We start from the raw sequence: 24,632 nt of genomic DNA, 5'->3' as shown, positions 1-24,632 counted from the left end.
GAATGGTCAAGATCCAGGTGAGCCGAGATGGGCTAATTCCAAGCGAAGCTCTAAGAAAGCAGGAAATGAGTAGGGAGAAACATGGAGAGTAGAGGAGAGCAGAGGGAAGGAAGCTTGGCTCTTGTGACACAACAGAAAAGCAAATCGACCCTGACCTTTGTCAGTCCAACTCGGCAGCATCACCCAGCTGCTTTTCACTGCCCCACCTACAACTTGCTGAAATCCTTACAGGTCCTTACAAAACTACCCAGAGACTCAAGGAGTGTTTTTTGATCAAGTGATGGTGCTACATCTGCTCGGAAGCATTGGGAGACAGTCTCTGAGCTGGAGAAGGCAAATGTACACCCAAATTCTCCTGGTAGAGCAAGGACAACAAACTTATTCCAAAATGCAGTGTATTGGCTTCATTTCTGTTGCTGTCATAAAAAATACCCGCAACCCAAACGACCTTCGAGGAGAAAGGGTTTATTCTGGCTCACAGTTCCAGAGAGAGACAGTCCATCATGGTGGGGTAGGGATGGCAACAAGAACACGAGTCTAGCCCATCACGTATGTCAGCGGATTTAGAAGTACACCCAGCTATAAAATTTCAGTGCTCACCCACAATGCCGTACCTCCTCCTGCAACTATCTGCAAAATGTTCACTGATGTTAGTAGACGCTAGACACCAAAAGTGTTCATGTTCCCATGTCCCATGTTCATCTTAGCACCTGATCCCTGATGCAGGGGGATTTGGAGGTTGAACCATTGGATGTAATTATGTCCAGAGGTCCTCCTAGATAGAGAGGCCCCAGGGAACTCCCTCGGCCCTTTCACCATCAGTCAGGAAGCAGGCCTTAGGCAGATGTCCAACCTGTAGGTGATCTGATCTTAGACTTCTCAGATCAGCTGCAAAAAATAAATTCCTGCCATCTATCAGCCACCCAGCTTATGGTTTGGGGTTACAGCACCCAAAGAGACCAAGAGAGTAGGAAGCAAGGCTCTGCATCGCTCCATGACTATGTGAAGGAGAGGTTGTGGTCGAAACTGGTTTGCACTGCTGGGCATTTTGTTCTGTCAACATATGTTAACATATACATAGGCAGGCATATAGCCAAATTTTGTGGCAGTGAGACCATGTGACTCACTGGAACTGAAATAAAGTTTGGTTAGGGTGACAGTTTTATTGCCACCCTGTCCTCCAAGCCTCTAGGCTCTGAAGGGTCTTTGATGAACATAAAGGAAGAGCTTCCTTACAACCCCTTCTTCCCTTCATAACCTAGTGCTTCAGCCCTGGGGCTGAGGCCTTCAGAGGACACAGAGGGTCTGTAGAAGCTGTTTCCCTTGAGGCTGTGTGATGCCTACCTGTGATGGTAATACCCAGATGCTTTGCTAACAGGACTTTTAGAAACAGCTGAATCTGAAACCCAGGGTCTTCCAGCAGCTGGATGCTGAACTATATTTCTTAGACCCTGCCACAACTTGCAGGGATTCAAGAAGAGGAAGTGAGGGGCTGGTTTTAAGCGCTTGGGGGCTGTCCATCGTGGCTCAAGTTTGTGGCTTCCAGAGGAAGGGCTTAGATCGTTTCAAGACTTGTCTTGAGTCTGAACTCTGCCAGGGTGCCCATGTTCTCTTGTATGTTGACATCTAGGGGACTTGGGAACTAAAGTTTCTGTCTCTTTAAGGTTTTTTTCTCTCACACCGGTAGATTCCAAATTGATCTTCTTGGTGACTCTTTTAGAATGGGTTTTAGTGAAGCAGAACCAGTAGCTAACAGCAGAAACCAAGGGCGACAACTGAGCAGAGGTTAACCCAAGGTTAACCCAAGAGGAGGGTTACAGGGCTGACTTTCCATGAGGGCTGTTTATGTCTGGCTGTGTTCATACACACACACACACACAGAGAGAGAGAGAGAGAGAGAGAGAGAGAGAGAGAGAGAGAGAGAGAGAGATTATTAATATTTTACTTAAACTAAAATTCTCCAGCAGGCACCTTCCCTGTGGCCAGACAGCTAGTTCTCCCTCAGTTGAGCAAACATTTCCTGAGCACCACATCAGACACTGATGCCTAGGTGACAAGGGTTCCATGGGGAAGAGGGGGGGGGCGGGTCACAACATCTGCCTGTCACAGAATTCATGGTCCAGGAAGATTGGCCCTGGAGACACGAAGCCCATCATAAAAAGGGCTTGCCACTTTTCTATTCCATGAAAGAAAGTCAAATGAAAATCAAAATCTACTTCTTTCTGCAGACACTTACATTTGGAACTGGACTTTTAGCACTGTGGTGTCATCTGATGGTATTACACACTTCTCCCTCTAAGTTACCTTTAGCCAACGAGGGGAAGACAGCAGAAGGGCACCCCCTCTCCATGGAGAGACAACAAATTGCCAAACTGCCAAGAATATACAAAAGCAAATTTCAGAGCAGTCACCACTTAGTAAAATGAGGACAGAGATAAGCATCTTACTGTCCTACACAGTCTACGTCAAGACTTCAGGAACCATAGAATTCATGAATGAAGCCACAACACACAGCTACTACTTTAAAGTATTCATATTAATGGTGTGTCAATCAGCGTTTATTAGCTATTATTGTATGGTGTAGTGGTTGGAATGAGAATGGCCCCCATAGGTTCATATATTTAAACACTTGGTCTTCAGCTAGTGGAACTGTTTGGAAAGGATTAGGAGGTGTGGCCTTGTTGGAGGAGGTGTGGCTTTGTTGGAGGAGGTGTTTTGAGGTTTCAAGAGCCCATACCAGGTCCGGTGTCTCCCTCGTCTATCTACAAGTTGCAAATCAGATGTAAGCTCTTAGCTACTGCTCCAGCATCAAGCCTGCCTGCCAGGCTGCCTACCTGCCTCCATTCTCCCTTCCATGATGGTCGTGGACTAACCCTCTGAACTGTAAGCAGGCCCCCAGTTGAATGCTTCCTTATACAAGTTACCCTGGTCATGGTGTCTCTTCACAGCAAGAGAAGAGTAACGGTGTCACGTGGGTTTGGGTTTTTAATCAGCCTCTGAAATATATACTCTGTGCAGCACATCTAAGCAGGTGAGCCGCTAGATCTTGGTGGTGAGACCATTCTTTATCGCATTAGTCTGTTTAGCTTTCTGGAAATTGTGTTTGTTTTCTTCTTGGAAAATTTACATATGAAATAAAGCATATCCTCTCAATGGTAATTTTCCTTCCGAAGTGTCAGCAGAGATTTGTGCTTACAGCTTTTCTTCTCTGCATATTTCTCCAGTCTCCAAAGGAAAATATTTTAACAAGCATTTATAAAATCCTCAGAGTATTAGGCATGGCTATTGCATGAACTGATGTTGCTTGCTGATTTGAAAATGAAAGAATCCAGCCAAGCAGTGGTGGCACATGCCTTTAATTCCAGCAGAAGTAGGCAGAAGTCTGTGAGTTCCAGGCCAGCTTGGTCTACAAAGTAACAGCCAGGACAGCCAAGGCTACACAATGTAACCCTGTCTTGAATAAAGAAAAGAAGGAAGGAAGGAAGGAAGGAAGGAAGGAAGGAAGGAAGGAAGGAAGGAAGGAAGGAAGGAGAAAAAGAAAGGAGAGAGAGAGAGAGACTGAGACTCAGGGGCTAAAACTGGTTGCTCTTCCAGAGACCCTGGGTTTGGTTCCCAGCATCTACATGGTACCTCACAGCTGTCTGTAACTCCAATCCCAGCAAGCCAATGCCCTCTGCTGACCTCTGGGAATGCCAGTCACGCTTGTGGTTCTCAGGTAAACACTCATAAAATTAAAAATAAACCTTAAAAGGCAAAGGAAGACATAAAGTTGGCTCTAAGTTGGAAGGGGACTGGGTGGAATATTACTCAGCTTTCTATTCCAAAGACACCACAAGTATAGGACTCTTGTATATATGAAATTGATTAAGTGGAGAGGGAGCTTCGGAAAGTCTGGTATGTCAAATGAGAGGGAGTTGGGCTAGACAGGTAGTACTTCAGTTAACAGTGCTTGCTACCCTGGCAGAGGACACAGTGAAAGTTCCCAGCACCCACAGAAGGTGGTTCATGACTGCCTGTAACTCTGGCTCCAGGGGATCCAACGCCCTCTTCTGGCCTTGGTAGCTACCTACAGGTATGTGGCACACACAGAGACACACACATACACATAAATATAAACAAATAATAAATAAATAGAACGAGAGGACATGAAGTGGAGTGGAGAGGTTGGGAAGGATGGAGAGGCCTTTAATATAACTCAGTATCTGGACAGAAGTCAATGTCAGTACTCGGGGTGGCGAGGGAAGGTGACACCATTACTGATATTCTTCCTACTTATTTTTAAAGCTTAGTATTATTTGGATTTAAAAATCACACATGAGGTGATAAGCCACAAAAATCTTTTCAGTTTGGGACCTAAAAACTGTTTCACTCTGGCTCTGAATCTATTTTGTGGCCAATGGTCATACATGAAGTGGATCCCTACTGTGCAATTCAGTTTTCTGTTACTGTACCAAAATACCTAATGTAATCGACTTAAAAGGAGGAAAAGTTTATTTTGAATTTTGGCTTCAGAGGTTCAGTGTTATGAATCAATTGATCCTATTGCCTTGGCATGTGGTGAGGCAGAGCAACATGGCAGGGCCCCTGTGGTGGAACCAAGCTATTCAGCTCATGGCTAGAAGTGAAACAAACAGGAAAGACAGGATCCCTTTTCTGAAATGTTCCTAATGACCTAAAACCACTAACCCACCTCTTAAAGTCTCCTCTGCTGTTTACACATTGTCTGTGGAGAACATTCCAGACCTGAACCATTGCACCCACGTCAAGATCTGGGACCTTCCAGATGGAGGTTTGAATTCTGCCTTTACTGCATTGTAGCTGTGTGACTTTATGTCCTGTCTCTGAGTCTTCACTTCATTGAGAAGCTTTCTCCAGAAGAGGACACTGTGGAGGGGGAGACAGAATGCGAAGCTTACAGCCTGGCACTTTGCGAGCGTGGTGGTCACTGTAACTCACAAAGTTCTTCCAAGAATATTCCCGATAATGTGGATCTCTTTATTTTGCCAGAGCTGGTATGTCACCCATGGGTCACCTAGCAAAGACTCCTGTACTCAGCGCTACTGACCTATCCTCTGTGGATATGTCTTTTATCCAAGAACACAGGTGAGCCATAAGCCAGCCAAGCAGAGAGGAAGCTAAGGACGCTGGGGAGAGGTGACGGTGCTGAGGAAGGCTAGCCTTCTACCACTCATCAGTGTGGGGAGAGGGATTGGATGCAGCTCTCTCCAGGGCCCTACATTCTGCTTGTGGTGATGCCTCTCATCACCTCTGGGAGAATTCTTCTGTGCACTCAACTCCCAAGGGCACTCCAGCAACCTCATGGAACAGCTGGCTTTGCTATATCAACAGGTTGGGCACAGTCATCAGGCACAGTCTGCTTTGTTCAAACAGCATGGGTCACAGCCTCAACGTCACATGGTGAGCCAGTGGGAAATAAGATCCTCTTGAGAACATGCCTGGGCTTCCTACATTCTCTGCTCAGGGGCAATGTGTAAGGTTTGGTTTTGCTTCTGTGATGAATCTCTGACATCATCCCTTACAAGAGGAAAGATTTCTTTTTTGGGCTCTGGGTTCCAGGGGCTTCAGCCCATGATTAGCTGGTTCTCTCACCATGAACCTCAGGGAAGGTTAAACAGCTTGCCTCGTGGTAGACAATGAATGGGATGGGCAGAAAAGGGTCAGAGAAAACTATCCCTCAAAGGCACACACCCCCAGTCCCTACCTCCTCCAACCAGTCCTCGCCTTGCACACCCCTTCTTAAATAGTCTATTCAGACTTTAAGTCTATCAGTGGTTAACTCACTGATGAAGACAGGGACCTCATGACCCTGTCACTTCCCCCAAACTTACTTTGAAGCATTACTGGTACTGAGGACCCAAGACGTCCGTGAATGGGCATCCTGAGAGGATGCTTCACACCCAACCCATAATACTCCATGTGGTTTACAGTAGAGTCCTGCAATCGAGAGAATCCCTGCCCATCCTTGCTTTGGAACCCAGACCTGGTGGTGTGTTATTTATTCATGAAAACATTCTCCATCTTTGTTGGTAGATATGGGCTAAAGGGAACAAAAAGAATGTGATAGTTTGGAACAACTTATCAATAAATTAACTGAGATGCAAGGCTATGAGGTGGCTTGGGCTCATCAGAGATGTATGCTGCCTGGTGTGTGTATAAGCCAGGGTTTGAACACATCTTACTGGTAGGTAGGGGTGGTCAATATGAATGAGATGACTCTTTTCACTTGTTTGGGGTTGGGAGGGACAGAATCACTATATAGCCCTAGCTGACCTGGAACTGTCAGTGTGTACCAGACTGACCTTCAAATGATAGCAACGCCCATGCCTCTGCCTCTCCAGGGTGCTAGGATTACTGGTGTGTGCTAACACACCTGGCTTCTTTTTCCTTTTTGCAGTAGGCTCTTATTAAGTTGTTCAGTTCAGTCTTGAACTAACTCCATAACCCAGGCTGACCTGGAAAATGTAATCCTCCTGCTTCAGATTCTCACGCGGCTGGGATTCTGGGTGTGCGCCACCAGGTCTGGCTCTGCGATGTTCTGCAGCAGCAGCCCGGGCAGACCCATGCAGGTAGTATCAGTCAATGAGTCTGGTCTAGTTACTTTCATTCTTTGATAACTGGACATTCACCTTGAAACCAAATCTAAAAAGGGCATATTTTTCCAGGGGCAAGTAGAACACTCAGCAGGCAGCCACCTCTGGGAAGGGCCGGGGCTACACCTGTGTTTGTTTTTGCTGCTGCCTCTGTGTCTCTGTGAATCTATGCTGCCATCTAGTGGCTCCCACTATGAGAAACATGTGAAGAGACCTTAATGCAAATCGCCCAGGAAACTGGGACAACAGCAGAGACCTCAGGCAGCAGAGCCAGGCAGTTTGCAGGCACCACCTCAGTTCACCCGCGACAGTCTGTTATTGTGCACGCTTTCCACACAAGAAGAGAAGAGAAAAAAATCAACACATGAGTGAACCCGTAGGGGAAGGACTCGGGCTTACTTTGTATGTGCTGCTTTCAGAATTGCAGGAAGTCTACACTGGGATAAACAGTCACTGCCCTGGGTGAGTCTGGGAGTGGAGACATGGGCAAGCTCTTGCTTTGAGCTAGATGATAGCCTGAGCTCTTCCTATACGTTACCATACCTTGTAACCACCTGTGATGTCCATCGCTCCTTCAGATGCGGAGGCTGGTAAGTATGTGTTACCTACCATGTGTCACACGGCTAGTGTGTGCTGGGGTTGTGACCCAGCTGAGCACAGAGGTGTCAGTCTTAGTCACTGTTGCAAACCACCTCTCCAAGAGGGGACGTCTAAGGCTCATCCCTAAGTCTCAGTAAAGAATTCAAGTCTTCTATACTTGTGATGTAATAAAGAACCGCCTGGACCAGATAACCTTTTGAAACAGCAACATGATGTTGTCTTTCACATTCATGATCAAAAACCATGCAATTGCCGGGCGTGGTGGCGCACGCCTTTAGTCCCAGCACTTGGGAGGCAGAGGCAGGTGGATTTCTGAGTTCAAGGCCAGCCTGGTCTACAAAGTGAGTTCCAGGATAGCCAGGGCTACAGAGAAACCCTGTCTCGAAAAACCAAAAAAAAAAAAAAAAGAAAGAAAGAAAGAAAGATGCAATTGAGTTACCCAAAAATGCAAAAAAAAAAAAAAGTATACATGATTTTGCATAAGTCATATATAGTTATTATCCTCAGCCACCTGTGGCACCTCTGATAAGTCAACTTTTCGTCTGGTTTTCTATAAGTTAATGTTTCAGTAGGCTGGACCTGAAGTCAGACCATAAGACCCGGAGTGGCAACTTTCCCTCTCAGGCTAGTAGCCACCAGTGTGCTCAAAACACATTTGAGGAATGTGTGGTGAGAACAGAACCTTGGGCTTGGGGTGTGCTGATGGCAACACAGCCCTCGTCCCTAAGATCACCCAGATCTGGGAGAAGGACAGGCAGATGATCCTTCTGTCCATTCATAACAATGTCAGCGCATCCCAGTGGCTGAGTGCCAGGAGAGAGGATGCTCAGGGTGCTAAGGGAACTCAGAGCAGAAACACCTAAGCTAGACTGGGGGGAAACATCTGGAGACAGTTCCTGAAGGAAATGGTATCCAGCTCCTGAGAAAGAGAGAGAGAGAGAGAGAGAGAGAGAGAGAGAGAGAGAGAGAGAGAGAACAGGGGTTACATTAGCACAGCTGTTGTGGCTTCTCTGACTCCTTCCTTGCTCAGTGCCCTGGGATGAAGACAGGCTTGTGTGACTCATAATCAGAGGATTGATAAACAGGGCATATGTAACCTCCTGCTGACCTTCATCAGCTTTAAAGAACTCACAATCAATGCCCTTGAACCCTAGGTTACTCTTATAGCGCCTTAACAGCTAAAGCTGCAGAGAAGCTGGCTGCAAAGGGCAAGACTGCTCAGCAGCAAGATGAGAGGCGAGCTCCCTGACTCCCTGCTGGGTTCTGGGCAGAGGCAATTCTGAGTGAGACCCAGAGGAGAGCATGGGACATTTTGTCTCCAAGGACTCCTTATTTAGGAACCAGAGACTCCTCTGCTTCAAGCAGCCTCAGCCATAGATCCTCTTCCCAACATGGACAGAACCAGGGAAGGGGATGTTGACCCAGTGCAGGAACCTTGCAAGAAATGGCTGTAGGGCTGGGTTTCTCCGTGGCAGGTTCCTCATCCTTTCCCTGTGTTCTGAGGACTCCTCTGTGAGTTTTCTCTAGGCTTCTTTCTATGGCTTGTTACCCAAGACCTGTACTGTCGCCCACAATGCTACGGAAGGAAGCTGTTTCCTAACTGTGCCCAGAACAGGAGAGCATGCAGCTTCATGCCATAGACTTCCCAGACTCCTATCTAATCACTGCCCCTCCAGGTAGTGTGTCCACATCACCTTGGATGTGCTGACACCTGGTATGGATGGATGAAAGAATTAGCCAGCATCAATGGTCCTTTCTTTGAGGTGCCACCTACAGAGAGACAGAACCCTGGGCACTGTCTGTTGGGAAAGAAAGTACTTCCCCCAACTTCCTCCCAGCCACACCCATCTCCTTGTCCCCATTTGTGAGGCTGTGCCCTAGAGTTATATAACGTCAATGTTTCTACTTCCCTGTGTCTCAGCATCCCACCAGCTCTGAGCTCTTACCTACCATCACTCCCTGCATCAGCAGCTCAAACACTGAAGCCCATGTCCTTCCTACAAGGACTAGAAATCCCCAAGGATTCACAGCTGTCCTATGCTGCCGGATCTCTGCCCTGCCGGAAGCAGACTCAGAAAGATCAACATGGCCATGGTTGCATATCTGCTCTCTGATAATGCTGACGGAGAAAGGCCAAAGTACCCTAAGACACAACAGCATGCTTGCCTGCAGCAGAACTGAAAACTTAGAGCGGTTTTGAAAGGCTCTCTCACCCTGCTGCTCCCAGAAGCCAGGTCCTATAGGCACCAAATCTTGCCTGGTTCCATTGGCACTGGGGAAGCACACAATGATTAAAATAATAAGGCAATGAGAGATGCCCCTTACATCAGAGTACTCTGTCACCATGACCAAAGGGTCAACCCATAACAGCTGCTTGCAATTCCTAGTGGGTTTCATGTTCTGTCTTGCTCGAAACAGTCAGCAGTGGTAGACAAAGGCCTTTGGCCTCTGTGTACAGGCTCCTGTCTCTGCCTTGCCCTTTATCTTGCTTTACTTAAAGCAGACTTTGTTAATCTGGTCAGGTTGCAGGACGTTCCTCCACCTCGCTCACAAGATCTGCCACATCAGAAGTCAGTAGCAGTGTGCAATCTTTTATCTCCTGCATCTATAGCTAGACAGCCCCTGGTCATTCTGCCTTCCCTGTGGACAGGACCAGCTGCTTTTTTCAGGACTTCTCCCCCTCCATAACTGAGGGGACACATCAAGCCAGGGGAAGCAACTACATATATATATATATATATATATATATATATATATATATAATTTCAGTTTGGCCTTGATTGCTCCCAAGCAGCTACCCCTGTAGCTCAGCTACAAATAAGGCTGTGCTTTTGCTCCTCGTTTAGCTGGGGATGTGCTAGTGTTTAGCAACATTCTCTTGGGGGAAGGGGAAGACAACCCCGCATCAGTACGTGTGCCTGTTTCCACAGTGTAAATATTCTCCCTGTGCATCATTAGGAAGAGATGCAATTATGCACTATTTCCACCCTATAGACCCAACATGGGTAAATTATCTCGAGCATATATAATAACAAAATAATTAGGAAGTTCAGAATTGTCAACATGTGTTGTCATTTTTTTTAAGTTTTATTTATCTGTGTCTGCATTTAGCCATGTGCATCATGTACATGCAGTCCCTGAAGAGGCCAGAAGAGGGCACCCTGTTGCCTGACCCTCCTGGGGCTGGGATGGCAGAGCTGTGCCACCACTCTGCTGTAAATTGATACAATTTAACTTTAACTTTTAAGACTTTAACATGTGAGACTCGTTCTTGCTGTGTGGTTCAGGTTGGACTTTGATTTATTTATTTTTACTTATTTTGTTTGTGTATGAGTGCTCTGCTGTGTGTACACCTGCATGCAGAAGAGGACATCAGATCCCTTAATAGTGAGCCACCATGTGGTTGTTGGGTTTGAACTCAAGACCTCTGGAATGGCAGCCAGTACTCTTAACTGCTGAGCCATCTCTCCAGTCCCAACTCCCTGTCTCAGACTCCCTAAAAGTTTGTTAATGGTGACTACATTTGATAAACTGCTCGTAGAACTTCTGAAAAAAATGGACAGTTGGCTCTCCTACACCTGCAGCTGACTCTTCTCCTTTTTAAGCCTAGGCAGTTGCTTCCATCATGGTCTCCTTCACTGCCAGGCATCTTTTTCTTTGGAGAAACAGCCTCTTCTACTCTGTCTTGTCTCCAGAGAAGCAATCGCATGATCCCACAGCGCTGAAGTGAGTGAGTAATACCAGAATACTGTCAGCCCTTCCATGATGGCTTTGGTTCCCAGTCAGCCACTGAAAGCCTCTGATTTTCCACAACAGCTCCAAGCACAGACAAGTTGGTACTTGAGATGTGCAGTCTGCAGGAAATGAGGCCACTTTGGCGGGTGTGAATGAAGTCTGTGTCTAACTGCTGCAGCTGTCTGAGGAGGGTAGGTCCGGGCTATCTCAGGGACCCAGAGCAGGAGGTTACACCCAGTGCTCGCCAACTGGCTGCTGTGTGTGGGCACTGAGAGGTCAGGGCCAAGCAAATGCCAGGCGTACCGTCCTCCATGGCCTGCTGTGTCACCTAATCAGTTCAAGAGTACCAGGAGAACACCTGGGAGGGGTCAGAACTCCATCTTTGCATTGTGTTGTCACACACAACTTTCACAGCTCCTAGTTTTGGGGTTTTGTTTTGTTGGGTTTTTGGAGGATAGTGTGGTGTGTGTGTGTATGTGTGTGTGTGTGTGTATGTGTGTGTGTGTGGTATGTGAGTGTGTGTGGTATATGTCCAGGTGTGTTAATATGTACTGAATCTGGAGGAAGACATCAGGTATCCTGCACTATTGCTGTCTTATTCCTTTGGCACAGGGTCTCTTGCTGAGCCTGGAGCTAGACTTGCTGGCCAGCAATCCTCTTCAGCCTTGCCCCCAGCAAGCAGTTACAGCCACCATAACTGTTCCCAGCTTTTTGTGTGGGTGCTCGGAATCCAGACTCAGATCCTCATGTGTACATAGCGAGCACTCTTACCCACTGAGCCGTCTCCCCAGCCCCTGTTCTGGTTGGTGTGTTTTGGTTTTTGAGACGGAGTCTTGCTACATAGTCCTGGGTGGCCTGGAAGTGTGTGGAGCAAGATGGTCTTAAACATGCTATGATGCGTGTGCCTTAACCTTCCAAGCTGGGCCATGGTGACCACTATCTCCTGCTCTCTGGGGTTTCTGCAGCCAAGCTCACTGAGGAAGAAGCGTGTAGGGCAGCCTTAGCAGAACTGGATTCCGAGCTAGCTCTGCAGCCCCTTGTCCTATGCCTGTAGGGAAGTGACCTGACCGGGGAGCATTAACTTCTTGTTTAGAAAACTTGCTGAGAGAGACCTACCCCACAATGTGGTGGGAGGCATTAAATGAGATGTTTGTCCACTGCAACACCTGAGCACTTAGCAGGAGCCACTTATCTGGGTAGCCCCTGAGGGCTCTCTGGACTCTGGACTCTCTGGAGGTAATGGGTCACAGCCCCTACCCCTCCTCCCCACTTTGTCTCCATCTGATCTCTGTACCTGGTTTTCCTGGCCGATTCTCATTGCCCCCGGCAGTCACCTGTCTGAAAGTCCAAAGTTTTCAAGGAAAACAAGAACTTCTCTAGTAGCACTGAGCATGCCCGGACTCAAGTCTGTCCTCTTCCAGGCATTGGGGGAATGGATCCAGAGTGACTGTCGAGGTGCAAGGGTCTTAGTAATAGGACAAAGCTTGTCAACTCAAGGAATTTCCTCTTTCACCCTTTTGGCCTGCGCAGTATTTTGGAACCATCGGAATGAGTTGCTGAGATTGAGAAACTAGACTGCCACCTGACCTTGTGCTCACAGGCCAGCTTTGGCAATGACAGAATGACTGCTTATGTTGGAGAGCTATTCCCTTGAACACTGAGCTCAAGCCCTGCAGCTTGCCAGTCCCACCTCACCCCACAGCTCCCAAGTCTCCAGCCTGGCGTGCTGGAAATACTCAGAGATTTGAGGCATGCTCGTAGGCATGCGGATTAGTGTCCTCAGGCTGGGATTGCCACACAAATCCTTGCACACACTACGTGTACAACTTCCAGGGTTCCCACCACCCCATTTATTCATCCCCCAGCCTCTGTACCCACATACCACACAGGCAATCCCCACTACTTGAGGTGAGTCTTCTATGCCTCCCTTCAAGCTGGTCTCTCTCTACTGGGTGCTACATAACCTATGCTGTCACGTGACCATTTCTGTCCCCTCCAAGATTCATCTTGGAAGCTTAACTCTCAGTGTAACTGTGTATGGTGGAAAACAGGGCCTTATGGGGGTGTTTAGGTCATGGGCCCACACTCTCTTTCATCAAATTAATGCCACTATAAAACCGGTTTGCCAGAGTAAATTCCCTCTCCTGTTAGGCCCTCTCTGCCATGTGAGGGAGGACCCAGTGTTCTTCCCCTCCAGATCTTCAAAGTGCCACCGTGAAGGAGACCAGGCTCCTAACCTGCCAGTGCCTTGCTCTTTGGGTTTCCTGTGAGAAACAGCTGCCTTTCATAATTCACTCAGTCTGTGGAGCTCTGTCTGAAGAGACAATGTCTTTTTTTGCAGACTCAGGCACACACAGCATCTTTCCACTCTCTCCACCTCCATCACTTTCTGCTAGGTGACCATCCTCGGACCAGAAGCACGCGGCTGTCTTCCCATCACAATCAGCCTTCTCTTGCCACTGCCTGCTCTGCTAACTTTGACCCAGGGTGTTTTCCTTCTCGACCACCCCCAAGGAGTGACCAGCGCCCATCAGCTCCAACTGACCTGCTCCCAGTCTCTCTTAGAATCACCCTGTTCAGGCCTTGGTCCCACTGCTCAACCAAAATTGCTCTTAAAGAGACCACTAGTGCAAACTGTGTGTGCCGAATCTACGAGTGGACCCTTTGCTTTACCTTATTGCCGTGTCAACACTATAATTTTTTAATTCAAAAAAATGTTTTAACTTTTAAAAATTATAAAATATTTATTGATAGGTAAAACGAGCCAATTCAAACCAGATTAAAAACTGGACATAGGGAGTTCAGACCAATTTGAATAAATTTTTGTTTTAGATACTGTGACTGTCACCTATTTTTCTAGTGTTAGTCAGAGATTCCAACACAATGGAATTGGCGTTCCAATTGATAGTCTGGAATTTAACAACTTAGATGGAAGTGGTAACCTCAAATAAGATGTCTCTGTATCAAAGACTCTACCAAAACAAAGACCCTGTCTTTGTTCAAATGGGGCTAACTCTGGCACAGCCAGGACTCTAGCAGAGAGAGCCCAGAGGGTCCTGGATCCTAACAGGCTAGCTGAGGATGGGTGCTCACAGAGTATGAAGAAATGATGTATCTAGTGGAGAAGGATAAAGGGACAGAAGTGGTCCTCATGTAGCTAGGAAAGACTGGGGTCATTGGGCTGGGGACTCAACTTCTCCTGGGTTTAGCACCATCTGACAGGTTATTGCTCTGTTAGTGAAATAAGCCAATTCAAGACAGATTAGATTATATAAAAGGAAGGTTTAGTGGGAAGCTACTCTTGGATGAGTTGACTGGCCCCGAGGAAGAGGAGGAAGAAAAAGAATGCAGGATGTCTAGATTATATAGGGAGGACCTCTTGGGGGAAAGGCAGTCCAGCCTCTGCGCTGGAAAGTTCATGGTTGGAGGCAGGGTATGCCAGGTAGGACTAGGGGATGTTGGGAGTTAGGCCTGCTTTGATATGTAAAATATGCACCTTAGACCCTTGTACCAGGGTCTGAAACCAAACATATGTATGTGCATTTGTGTGGATGGCCATGTGCCACATCACCTGTGTGGAAGTCAGGTGACAATTTTCAGGGGTGGGTTCTCTCCTCCAGTCATGTGGGTCACATGGATCCAAGTCAGGCTGTCAGACTTGTACCTTTACCCACTGAGCCACTTGCCAATGCCGCGACAGCACAGTTTGTCAATGCGGGTCACTGCTACTAGATGCTTCCTTCAGGTGATGTCTCACAACTGACTCGGGGCTGATTGCTTTTTATTCTTTCAAGGTTCTTAGTCTTTTCCTCAACTCAAGTGCCTTCAGCCTCAGAGCTAACATATAGCAAAAATGCAGGGGACCAAAAGTATCACAGGTTCGAGATTCTTCTTCCCTCCTCCTCCTCCTCCTCCTTCACCTTCACCTTCTCCTCCACCTTCTCCTCCAGATTTTGAAAATGTTCAATGCATAGTTAGACATTTCGGGGAAGAGGCCCAAGTTTGAGTATGAAATTCATTTGTGTTTTGTTTATACCTGATACACATAGCCTGGGAGTCATTTTAGATAATATTTAAATACTTTTGTTCATGGAACAGAAGTTTCATGATGAGAACTTAGTTATGCTCATTGTCAGACTTTTAGATTTTGGAGCATTTTGGACTTAAGAGTGTTGGATCAGGGATGCTCTGAAATTTGTTCTATTTTTCCCTGCATTCATTCCTGTGGAGGTTCCGTGCAGTCTTAGATATCCACATCAGTAACTCCCTAGTTCATTCTTCAGCCCAGGCCTAGTCTGGATCTCCGGGCTCATCTATCCCATAGCGAGACAACCCTCCATTTCCCGCACATCAGACTAAATGACTCATCTCCTCCAGAACCTGTCCCACTGTGGTTGCAGCTCAGACCACAGCAACTTCTGATAGTTTCTGGATACACAGACTGCGGGCAGCATTCTCTCTCCAGCAGGGTTACTGATTGCTAACTGCTCTCCCTGCTTCCTTGACTGTGCCCTTGATGTATTGACAGCTAGAACAGTACAGGTAGAACAAGTCAGATCCTGTGACACCTTGGCTGAAAACTTCCAAGGACTCTCGTGTCACCTGGCCATGGCCTCTGCACTCACCCTGACCCCTCTTCCCTCACCCCTTCTGCTCTGCCATCTCACCTGATGGTTAGGATTCACCAATGCTGGCATGCGCCACTGAAAGCCCTTGCATTGGCCCTTCTGCCTGGAGCATTCCCACATAGGGCAATGGTCTTCAATCACTTCCCCACATTGTTTAAATGCTACCTCTTGAAAAAGCATGGTAGTATGCAACTTTAACCCCAGTACTTGGGAGGCAAGTGCAGAACGATTTGGAGTTCAAGGTCAACCTGGGGTACATAGTTTTGATCTCAAAACAGTAACAAAATATGCCTTATCTTCAAAGAGACCATATTTGAAAGCCCACTCTGTCTTCCTTGGGATATAGTCTGGCTGTCCTTACTGCGCTCTCCCTTTCCTCGTTTGACATGTCATTCTCTATGATTGGCATGTCATTCTCTAGGATGCCTTCTTGTAGTTCACTCATGTTTTTCCCCATCCCCAATTCCAAGTGCTTACACAGGGGTCTAAGTGTTTAATAAGCACTTGATAAATACCTCTTAAATGTTATATGTGATTTTCTTAGAAAGACCATGTCTTTAAAAAGATTACCAGAATTCTGTGTTTCAAAAAAATATTTTTTGAAGAACAAATTACTTCTAAAAATGAAAATTACTGAGATGAAAGGCAACTCAAGTTCTAAATTTAGTTCAAGGGTTGCCTATATGGCTGAGAGCCAACATCAGGACCAGGACTTATTACCCAGGCTTTGAATCTCTTGTATATACTGGCCAGCCCAGTATGTCTGGCAGTGGTAGTGTTGGGTCCACTCTTCGAGTCACAGGAGACTCTGAATAGCAGGCCAGACAACAACTGTATATCCCATGAAGGAGAGCCCCAGCATCAGCCCAGAGGAAAGAGACTATGAGATTTACCATGCAAGTGGGCACTGTATGTGAAGTATGTGCTGAGAGCAATGATAACAGTAAATACAGAACAGAAAATAACCATCTTTGAAATGACAACAACTAGGACACATTATCTAAGCACTAACACCTAAGGAGGCAGCTGCCCAGCTCCGGGGGGCTTGGGAGGGCAGCTCCTCAGGAGCAGGAGGCCGACTTTCCAGGTTGCCTGCTCATCTTCAGTCCTTGTAATTTTTCATCTTTCAGCGCCTTCAGGAATTTATCTGTAGGAGAGCAAAACAGACTCAGCTGTGGCTGGGAAGGTTTTGGGTTTTCAGGGTCTTCCTATATAGCTCCAGGCGGCTCTGGAACTCTTGATCCCTCCGCCTCAGCCTCCTAAGTACTGGGATTACAGGCGTGTACCACCTACACTCTGAGAAGCAATTTACTAACTTCCAGAGCAAGATTCTGAGAAGTAATTATGCATGACCCTAAAATCTCCTTATCTAACTCACACAACTGAAAAGGCCATTTCTGGGGACTTTCCTCCTGTGGTTATGTATGTCTCCTACAGGGAAGAATTAGAAAGCATCCCAATGGCCATACATACCTACGTGTATTTTTTTTTTTCATACTTCACCCCACTATGTGGCAGAGAAGACCAATTTAACCTGTTGTGCTGAAGAGGTGAAATTATCTTTCCAGAGCCATGTGCCTTCCTCTAATAGTCAAATTCAAGCCTTAGAACAGGGGAATGCATTAGGATAGCCTGGGGCTACTAATTCCTGAGCAATTTAATTAGTCCTTCTGGAAATATGGCTGGCTTTAACTGCCTTACTGTCCGCTAGAGAGGCATCTGTTCATATACCAGAGGATTCCTGCTTACATCAGCACACTTGTTCTGCTTTGGCGTAGATCCCCAAAACCTCAGACTTTAGACCAGATGTCAAAGTCCAAGATCTTGTCCGAGGGTTTGGAGCCCAGGGAAGAACAGAGGCCAAGGCTCCTCAGTGAATGACTGTGGGCCTTCAAGGTCTGGGCAATTCTTATGATCTCCTTCCACCCACAGACCCCAGCTTAAGATTTGGATACTGAAGATTAATGTCTCTAGAGATAGGGAGCCTGTTGTGGGTGAGGCTCTAGATTACAGAAATGTGGTCTTGCTGTGTAGGACTGCTAAATTTAAGAAGAATGTGCTTCAGGTGTGAAGAGTCAGTGTCAAATTACTTCAAGGGCTAGCCCCTAAGGGTTTAAAACTAAAGGGCTTGATTAGCTCCGGTGTGTGGGGAGGCAGGGGTCGGTTGAAATTCAGCACGTGGGGGTCTGAACCTCTGGAGGACAGATATTTGGGGGTGGGACTCCTAGGGCTGGGGTCACATTCTGTTGCCTGACTCTAGGGGGCAATTAGGGCAGCTAGGATTGGGCTCGTTTGGCAGTCACGCACAGCGCTGGGAGTCGAAGCCGTCCCCAGTGATTGTGAGCAGCTCCAGCTCCTTAATCCGGATCTCTAGCTCGCACAGCTCCTCCGGGTGGGAGGCAGATGCGAGCCAGGGGGTCGTGGAGCCGGGGACCAGGGCCGAAGTTGCCATCTCGGGGCCTGGAGGCGGCGAGTAGAAGAAGCGCAGAGGCTCGTAGGGAATAGAAGCCAGGCCGGACGGCCAGGGCGGAGGACACGGGCGCTCGCTGGGGGGACCCAGGCCAGGCGGCGGCGGCGGCACTGTAGCTGGGGGTGCCAGAGGCAGGGATCGGACCCCCGCTACCCCTGCCACCCCGGCCGCCGGCGTCCCGCCTGCCTTCAGCGGCACGAAGAGCTTCTTCCAGATGTTAAAGTCGCTCAGCGGAGACGACGAGATGCCCCGGTCATAGAGCGACGGAAAGTAGAGGGGCGGGGCCGGCCGCTGGCTCATCTTGGGGTTCTGGCTGCCGCGCCGCCCCTTCGGCATCTTTTGAATGGGAGGCTGCGTGAGAGGAACCCCGCGCCGGGAGACGCGCGCCAAAGCCCCGTGTCTAGGAGTTCGGAGATTCCACAACTCCACAGGCCCCGCCCCGACGGAGCGTGGCCCCACCCTTCGTTCTAGCCACGCCCCTAGGAGGCGGAGCTCTGGAGAGCAGAGGCCCCGCCCCACGAGTCAGTTTCGGGCAAAGCTATGGTCCTTGACCTCTTTTGGTGCAGCTGCTGCCCTGCACTACCCGCCCCAAAATAGCCCAGGCACAAAATAGTCTCGGGCCCTAGACTCCTCCCAGAAGCCTTCAATTCTTTTCTGCTGCTCTCACATACTAATACTGCACACGGAGTTGGCTGAGGCTGAGAGAGAAATTCAGCCTTCTCCTTTTATCAGGGAGTGGAAAATATTTCCTAACAACCAGACCCTTTGTCCTAGCAATCTTGACTCATTATTTAGAAACTGAAAAAAATGTGTGGCTGACTTCATTGTCTACAGAGGGAGAAAAGGAAATTTTTCTGGTAAATGTAGAGATGCTATGGAATATTCTGGAAATGGGGAAGCAGTCTGGGTTTGTAATGACCCTGAGGCAAACAACCTTTTTTTTTTTTTTTTTTTTTTTAATGCAATGCATTTAATTCTCTTCTGAACACATAAGTTATCAGGAGCTGACAGGCAGCAAAACACCAAAAGGAAATTATCATGGGGCCCACCTCAAACACCACACCCATCCCTGAGAACTGGATGTTCTGTCCAAGAGACATGTACAGCTCATTTTTATGAACTATGAGCCAGTAACTAAGGAGAAGTCAGTTTCCTTCAGGCTGCTTACTCTTTTAATGATCACCTGCAGGAATGAGCAGGGAGGGGTGGAGGTCATGGCAGCGCAGGCTCAGCTCCGTGAGTGAACTTGTGTATACAGATATGTGCTAAATACATGGGGTGGGGCAGCAAAGGATGGAGTCTGATATCCAGACTGCTAGTCTTGGGCAAGCAGTTTGACTTGGAGGAGAGGCTGGTTGTTTGCTTTTGTGTTTTGAGATAAGGTTACCCAAGTTGGATTAGAACTTCCCATGTGGTTGGCCACATAATTCCATCAATCCTCTTGTCTCTCTTACCTGGCGGGCGTCAGAGACGAGCATCACCACGCCTAGCATGTTGCTGGACGTGTACACGTTTTCTCTCTTTTCCTTTTTAAGTTTTATTGTATGTGGAACCATGAGTGTGTGTGTGCACTCAGAGGCCCACAGAGGTCAGGAGGATATGGGTGCCGGAGACTGTATCAGATCAGGGTCTTCTACAGGAGCACTCAACGCTCATAACAGACTAACCCATTTCAACAGCACTGTTAAGTCAGTTGTTTGTAAAATAGGTCTGAGCCCCTCCTCCACCTCCTGCATCAAAGAGCAAAGGATATTTTATTACTCAAACAAGAGGCACCTGAGCTAAATGATGAAATATAAAGTAGGTGTGCCCAAGAGCAGCTTTCCCGTTAGTGAAATATTTATATATGTCATCCTCTGCCCCTCATCTAGTTGCTTGCAGATGGTCGCTGGTGAACATGGGCACATTCTGGCTTGTGAACCAGAGGGCATCTTTCCCTCCCGCAATAGCTGCATGACCTGTTGTTTTCTCTTTTCTAACTCCAATACATTGCCCTCAAGTTCCCTTTTGTGTCTTGCTTTTAAAATTCTTTCATCTGTGACATCAAGAACCTGTTTTTATAAGGGACTCTGTGTCCTACCATGGCAAGGCTACGGCTGCCTTCCTGGCCTCTGATCTTTAAGTCCCTCTTCCTGGCAGCAGGCTGGCTCTTTCTGGGGTTGTTTGTGCCATAATCTAAGGGCCATGCTATTCTAAGAAACACAAAACAGCCTTTTATTACTAATCTGAATTAACCATTGTGCTGGTGTGGACATGAGGGCTGGGGTACTCCTATCTCCTTCTCAGTTCCCACTATTTGAGAAAAAACGTTCTCAAAAATGCAGTCCAGCCTTTATGTTTGTTTTCTAGGTAGATGTATTTGTGGAGGTAGCAAAAATAAAATAAAATAAAAATTATCAAGTTAACAAACTTGAAGTTTGAGAGCGAGGCCAATGGAGTAGAGTATAAAGGCGGCTGGAAGCCCAGACACCCATGGAAACCTCATCAACTGAAACCAAAAAGCTGTGCTGACTTTGGTTAGCTTTCTCCAGCTAGGCTCCATGCCCCACGGTTTCCAGAAACTCCAAAAATAGCACCACCAGCTGAAGTCTACGCAGCCTAAAGCAAAGCCTCTGTGGCAACCTTAACAGAACTGAAAGCTTGAGAATTACATCTGGAAAGTGCAGAGCCCTACAGTGGGACAGGATGGACAGTACGGCCGGTGGCGAGCAGGTGCTGCTGCTTGGTGTTCCAGTACGGTGCAATCACAGTCCTTTTCCTTTGCTTCCTTCACCCACAGAGGCTGGAGAAAATAAACTCTGGCTTTCCCCGTTCCTCTTGCAGCTCACATCCATTCTTGTAACACTTTCTGGTTACAAGATCCAGATCCAACCAGAATATACAAACAAGAAGACAGACAGTGGGGAGTTTTGTAAGAATGATTTTAATTTCCTAGTAAGGAAAACTGAAACACGGTTTTCCCATCATCTCTTTCTGCCCCTGGATGCAGTGCTCGAAGGTCTATAGTGACTGTGTTTGTGAGGGAAGGACCCAGGAATACCACCAATATAGAGCAGCCCAATCAGTGTTGGGCAACTGAAACACAGCTAGCAGCTGCTTATTTCTGGATCGTGTGCAGCAACAAAACAATCAGATCTGATTGCACTATCTCTGAAGTTGGGTTGTCTGTAGCTTGTAGCTGAATACTGGAGAGAGGCGTAGTTTCAAGAACAACAGATTTATTTTGTTTCACTAGTCCTCGAATAGCTTCACTTGGCTGACACTCTGGAGGAAAACATGCCCTGTTCTTCACGTTTTGGTTGTGGGAGTTTTCATTAATAGTTTCCAAAGACTGATATGATGGATGTGATTTCCCAAAAGGTAACAGAAGTTTCTTTTATTAGAAGGGAGGGACCAGAAACCAAGTGACAAGGAGCCAAACCTCCCATGGCAGCAGGTCCCTTCAGCATAACCGACGATGCCCAGACTTGCTGCTCACAGCCTCCTTTAGCACAGGGCTTTGTTCCCATCAGCTCCGCCTTTTCACCAGTAACTGTCTCAGCCAAGTCGCTTTGGTTGCAACAGGTAGAAACTTGGTCATATAAGTTAAAAACTCAGAACATGGGAGAAGGGATTAGTAAGGAGAGGACTTACTTAATCCTAGGGCAGAGCTGCTTAAACCCAATAGCCTAGCCTATAGGGGAAGTGAGTTCCATCTGTGATCTATATCCCTAATCTGCAAATACTTGATGGATTTAGGAATAGGCAATACAATTCATATGGAAAACTGAGAAGAATTCCATGGGCTAGCATGCTTACAGTACTGCCAGGCACAAAAGAAGCCCTAGGGTTGTAGCTGAGACTTATGGCATAGGCCTGAAACAAAAGCTTACTCAAGAGGCCAAGACTGGAAGAGCAAAGTTTCAAGGTCTACCTAGGCAGTATGACAAAAATCTATCTCAAAATAAAACAGGTCTGGAGTTGTAGCTTATTGTGAATGCCTTGGCAGTGCACAAGAGCACAAGGCCCCAGGTTCAATCCCTCATACAGTGGGAGTAGAGGTCTCAGGCAGGCACTGCACTCCCTGCTGAAAGGTCATTCATTAATCACCAGTTATTACTGGGTTCATACAAGTAGAGTTTACAAATTACAACTCAAAACTCCAGGTGTGGCCCAACACGAGTCACTACCAGCCAGCACAGCCACATAAAGGTTTCCTGACAGCCAGATTAGCTGGGATTTAAGGAGTCAAGAATAGCAAGGCCAAGAAGAGCAATGTCCCCACCTACCCACCAGGGTGCTAATCACAGAGACTGAATACCCACTCCATAGACTAGGAAGCCTCAGCTCCCTCCCAATCATCCCCTGCAGGACATAAGCTGGCCTTCCCCTTTGCCAGGGGCTCTGGACCTACCCAGTGGCTGGGGAAAAAGTAATATTCTTGTTTCTAACAGGTCATTGTAGGCACTCACCCAGAAAGTAAGGCATTCAATATGGTCATTCTTCCTCCCATGTAAAATGATTGTATATGAACAGGGAGCTTTAGATGAGATTAGATTATTTGTCAAAGAATTTTATTTCAATCACGTAGGAAACCTGGGAAGGAGACCTCTGGTCAGCTCCTCCTTACATCACTCAGTGTTATAAATATGGTGTGAGTTTCTGTAAGCCAGAGGCCTCTATAGCCCTAACAACCCAGCTCTCTGGTATTTTAGGGGGTTTTTGTGGCTGCAATCAAAATGCCTGAGAGAAACAACTAAAAAGAAGAAAGTTTATGTTTCTACATAGGGCCTTCTGGCTTCTGCAAAGCTTACACTGTTAGGGATCTTTTGATTGATAAAACAGACATTTCTGTTCTTTGTAAAAAAAAAAAAAAAAAAAAAGGTAGGAACAGATTTCTTCAAAGCATGGAAGTGTAAGAGTCCTATCCCAGGTTTTCTTCCAAAGTTACCCTGCAGTACATCGAAGGGTGGGCACACAAGGAGGGTAGAGGGTGGGAGAACTCAGAGCTCAGTGTGAATGTGTCGCCTTACTGCCCTTAGTGGTCTTGAGACATTCAGCCAACTTTTCCAAATCATTTATTTTATTATTTTATGTATACGTGTTTGCCTACGTGCCCATGTACCACATGTGTGTCTGGTGCCAACGGAGATGGCACCTATAGGGAGAAGAGTACATCCGATCCCCTAGTTACAAACAGTTGTGAGCTGCTAGGTGGGCGCTAGGAATTGAACCCAGGTCTTCTGGAAGAGCAGCCAGTGCTCTTAACCACTGAGCCATCTCTTTTCCCCTGTAGTTCCAACTCTTATGCAAGGTGAGATGGTAGTGCTGATGAGACAGACACAGAGCTGGCAAGACCCCCACCTGCAGTTGCTCTCATCACAAAGTCAGATCCGCACCACCTTTAGACAATACTGTCTTCTTAGCACAAGCACCCCTTAGTTAAGAGCCATGTAGCACTGGTTCAGATGTGTTTGCAAGCAACAGAAACCAGTATATGCTAAAAGGCTTTGAAGACTGATGGAAGACTTACCTTGAGCAAGATAAATCACCTGACTCTACGAAGAAGGAAGATATCTACATCTAGTTCATTGGGAGTCTCAAATCCAAAACAGAGAACACAGTCAGGCAGGCACCACATTAAATCATGCTATGGCCTGCCAGGATACAAGGACATCTCCCCATACCTTAACATTTAGTGCTTCTAAGGTTAAGTTGAATATTGGTCAGCATTCTCCAGGACATATAATATGAATTCTGTTTACAAACCCACAGAATATACCTCTGAACACATAGCTCATCTCTTAAAGACAGCCCAGCACTGAACAGCCTGACAGTTTCTATGAAACCAAATAACCTGATGCCTACTTATGTGGCCTTAGCAGTGTTGCCTTACGGGTCCAGGCAACAACTTCATGAGCACAGCTCATGCAGAGAGAAACAGATGCCCTCCTTATCTAGGAGGACCTAGGTTCTGTTTTCAAAAAATACCCTTTTGGTGCCAGTGAATTGTTTAACAGGAAGGGGAGCTTGGCTCCGAAGCTCCAGGATTTCACAAATAGCTGTCTCTGTCTCTGTCTCTCTCTGTCACACACACACACACACACACACACACACACACACCAGGGGAGGAGGGAGAAAAACACAAATGTAACTTTCAAAAAAGGCAGGTTCTCTGTGAAGCTATCCCAATCCTGGAACTCACTCTGTAGACCAGGCTGGCCTCAAATTCAGGGATCTGCCTGTCTCTGCTTCCTGAGGGCTGGGATCAACACAGGCCATCACATCCGGCTTACAAATGTAACTTTTTAAAAATAAACTAAAAACAAACACACCACTCTACCCTTCCCCCAGTGAACTCTTGCCATTGTGCTCTGAGACTCAATGGGGCTCCCAAAGTTTTATGCTGGAGTCTGGATCTGAAGACAGGCTTCTGGAGCAGCACGGATCCTAGCTTTTTGGACTCTTGGATGCCTCTGGCCCACAAAACAGACACCCACAACATTGTAAACATTCCTTTTCTGTTTAAATGAATTCAATTCAGTTGTTGTTTCTCAGAACTCATGTGGAATATCCTGCTTTGCTCAGCCAGTTGCTGGGGGGGGGGGG

At 47.1% G+C, this 24,632-nt stretch overlaps 1 protein-coding gene across 1 annotated transcript; it reads right to left on the bottom strand.

Moving 5' to 3' along the window:
• Nucleotides 1-16,522: 16,522 nt before the first annotated feature.
• C2H11orf91 (chromosome 2 C11orf91 homolog) lies at nt 16,523-18,436 on the bottom strand. Its single transcript, XM_021156645.1, has 2 exons — nt 17,882-18,436; nt 16,523-16,721 (listed from the first exon to the last, which is right to left on the bottom strand). The coding sequence occupies exons 1-2, from the start codon at nt 18,378-18,380 to the stop codon at nt 16,636-16,638; spliced, it is 585 nt and encodes a 194-aa protein (XP_021012304.1). The 5' UTR covers nt 18,381-18,436; the 3' UTR covers nt 16,523-16,635.
• Between the last annotated feature and the right edge of the window lie 6,196 nt (nt 18,437-24,632).

Source organism: Mus caroli, chromosome 2, assembly GCF_900094665.2.
Source record: "Mus caroli chromosome 2, CAROLI_EIJ_v1.1, whole genome shotgun sequence".
NCBI classification, from domain to species: Eukaryota; Metazoa; Chordata; class Mammalia; order Rodentia; family Muridae; genus Mus; species Mus caroli.
The sequence above is the reverse complement of the archived record's forward strand: the minus strand, read 5'-3'. Positions and strand labels throughout refer to the sequence as shown.